This window comes from Sphaeroforma arctica, assembly GCF_001186125.1.
Source record: "Sphaeroforma arctica JP610 unplaced genomic scaffold supercont1.24, whole genome shotgun sequence".
NCBI classification, from domain to species: Eukaryota; class Ichthyosporea; order Ichthyophonida; genus Sphaeroforma; species Sphaeroforma arctica.
In genome coordinates this window covers 186,650-189,630 of record NW_014040534.1, presented here as the reverse complement: position 1 = coordinate 189,630, position 2,981 = coordinate 186,650, and the positions used below count along the sequence as shown (strand labels likewise).

Below are 2,981 nucleotides of genomic sequence, written 5' to 3'. Positions count from 1 at the left end.
ATATACATACATTCCATATAATATATATATATATATAATATATATACACACACACACAACACACACACACACACACACACATATATATATATATATATATATATATAGTAGTTTTAGAAATATATAGTCATATTGTATGTGTGTATTTACATACTAGGTGCATTGTAAATACATATATCTATGTGTATATATGCTCAGCTGTGTTGGAAAGCAAGCTCTACTTAACATCTACAACAAAGTAGTAATAACTTCTACTCCGGTGTTATGGCTGATTTCAACTCGGACTTTGAAGATTATATATTAATAGATGAGACTCGGTTAGAGCTTTGCTTGGCTATATGTCCGACAATGCAACGGACTGAAATAAACCCACAACTCCCCCTGACGGATCCCAAACTTCTGGTTCGACTCCGAGTTTTGACTACCTTTTCAGCAGTCTCATAGTTACAATTTTTTATAACAAATATTAATCTATTGAAATACACAGTCTACATACTCGCATACACCACAGAGTAGACAGTATGAAACATGAAATGAAAACACAGACATAAATCTCACCATCAGCCCGGAATCCGTATTGTATATATTCGAGTATCCAAAATCGGCGATTTTGAGATGGCCTTCTGCGTCCAATAGCATGTTCTCCAGCTGAGAGGACAGTGCAGCGAAAAAAATTCAGTTCACAGTGAACTAAAAAACAATGACATAGACAGGTACGAATGTGATCATAGCTAATAGTTTGTGCACAAAGCTAGCCTTCTAAATGAACACACATGGTAACGTTGATTATGGGTTGATATGGTGTCTACATGTGAGCGATTTATCTATGTCTGACTCGGCCCAATCGCTCACAAACGGCGTCTGGTGCTTTTGATTGACGCGTGGTGCTGCATGGCGCTGAGGTGCGCTATCTATTTGGCTCGTACAAGCCCTACTGCTAAGACATTTGGTGCTCATTGGGTTCTGTGTGACTAAACTAAACTGAGGCCCCTTCTGTGTTAAGAGAAATCGTTACTGTAACACATTCAACACCAATATTGCCCACCTCAGACCCAGGGATAGTCTCTTGATCAAGAACTTTACAGTGAATACTACACAGAGATAGTCTGTTGATCAATGACCACAGTGAATACTACACCACAGACAGGTGTGCTCTGTCTGTATGCGATAGACTCGTGCCAGACCCCGGAATGCGTATGCCCTTTCTATTCTATGTATACCAGTCAATCAAATAATAAACAAACATATGTAAATACGTCCTCAAGTACGCATACGAACTGATAGGTATATAGACGGACAAAGTAAAAGCCTTCACCTTCAAGTCTCGGTGCACGATCTTCTGGTTGTGACAGTAACTCAAGCCCGCCAGTATTTGTCTCGCAAACGGCCGGGCATCTCGTTCCGAAATGAAGGTACGAGCCATTATATAGTCGAACAGTTCACCTGATTAGTATGCGAATTTGGGATTGAGATCGTTGTTACACAAATTGCAAATCTCACAATAAATTCGGGAATGAGATCGATGTTGAACAAATTGTGATTCTCACAATAAACTTGGGATTGAGATCGTTATTGAACAGATTGCAATTCTTATAATAATTTCGGAAATGAGTTGTTGAACAAATTGTCATTGTCACAATAAACTTGGGATTGAGATCGTTGTTTAACAGATCGCAATACTCACAATAGTATGTGTATTAGACAGTAGGTGGAGGTGTACAGTCGAAGGGATCGTTCAGTGAGCAAACAGCGTACCTGACACTGATGAATGAATGCTTCCCGCAAGAAATGTATAAACATGTCCAAGTAGAAGATCGATCACCTCCGCAGTATGGCATGCGATTCATAGTGTTGGGATGCTTGAAGAAAATACTGTATGGTCACACGTACCACTTAATAAACTTCTTACAACTTCATACAGAGATGAGACAAGTTTAAGCCAGAGTCGCAAAAGCTAAGTTTCGAGTGAGCACTACCTAGACAGCAGTTCACTTGACACTGTTAGATACGTACGGCAACCTGAAGAATATGGTACCAAGCATGTAATAGTACTACAGCGCATGGGCAAAAGCTACAAACACATCGCAGTATAGTGTGTAAACTTTGTATTGTGAGACCTGGAATACAGGGGGGGCAATCAGCAGCACGCAGACGTGAGAAACCTACTAGAGGTACGTGCTTAGTGATATACTTCAGACAGGTACAGCTCTATGCTAGACTACATATACCAGACTCACTACAACTCACTATACTAGACTCTTTATACTAAACTATAAGCACTAGATACTCATGGGGTTCTCATCCATATCGTTGCATACCTCCTTCCAGTAGTTCCAACACGAGTATAATAGACCGGTTGGTTTCGATAACATCGTATAGCCGCACGATATTGGGATGTTTCAGGCCACGCAAGGCGCGAATTTCACTCATGATTTCCTTATTTTCGTTGATTGCGCTCTTCTCCGTTATTTTCAGAGCAACCTGAATGTTGAGAGGGTTGATAGAGTTAGGTGAAAGATTCGGCTTGACTCTGTTGATGATAGAGAGATCTACATAGAAAGCAGCTGGGGAGAGTCAAGTGTCATAAACTAAGGGTTACTATGTGGCCTGGTTGTGGAAGAAACTGATGTAATATTTGGTCAGGGATCAGTTGTATGCGAATGCATTTGTAATCGACGAAAGTGAATGTGGCGCAGGTAACTCATATGGTAAGCCTGAGTGTATATGATTGCAGCACACTGTGTGCAAGTGAGTGATTGCGATTCTACATATTACTATTAATTAGTGTTTAAATGATTACACGGTTCCCGGTGATCCGTTCAGTATTACGAACGTATGTCGTTGATGTGCTTTTTTGGGTATAACGATGCATCGTATCACAATTGTACATGCACATATATTTCAACTTTTGATGTATTCTTCATGTATATATTCCATATATTGCTAATTTAAATAACATGCACACACATACACACACAATT

General features: G+C 39.8%; 1 protein-coding gene across 1 annotated transcript in view; it reads right to left on the bottom strand.

Annotated features, from left to right (window-relative positions):
* Positions 1 to 2,482, bottom strand: part of SARC_00715 (CAMK/CAMKL/MARK protein kinase) — a gene marked incomplete at its 3' end in the record, with an annotated part of 12,072 nt that extends 9,590 nt beyond the window's left edge. The window contains exons 1-3 of the mRNA XM_014305614.1: positions 2,319 to 2,482; positions 1,316 to 1,443; positions 559 to 648 (exon numbers count right to left, since the gene is read on the bottom strand). Of these exons, the coding sequence (XP_014161089.1) occupies positions 559 to 648; positions 1,316 to 1,443; positions 2,319 to 2,430 (330 nt within the window). The 5' untranslated portion in view covers positions 2,431 to 2,482. The remainder of the gene's footprint in view (positions 1 to 558; positions 649 to 1,315; positions 1,444 to 2,318) is intronic.
* Positions 2,483 to 2,981: the final 499 nt, after the last annotated feature.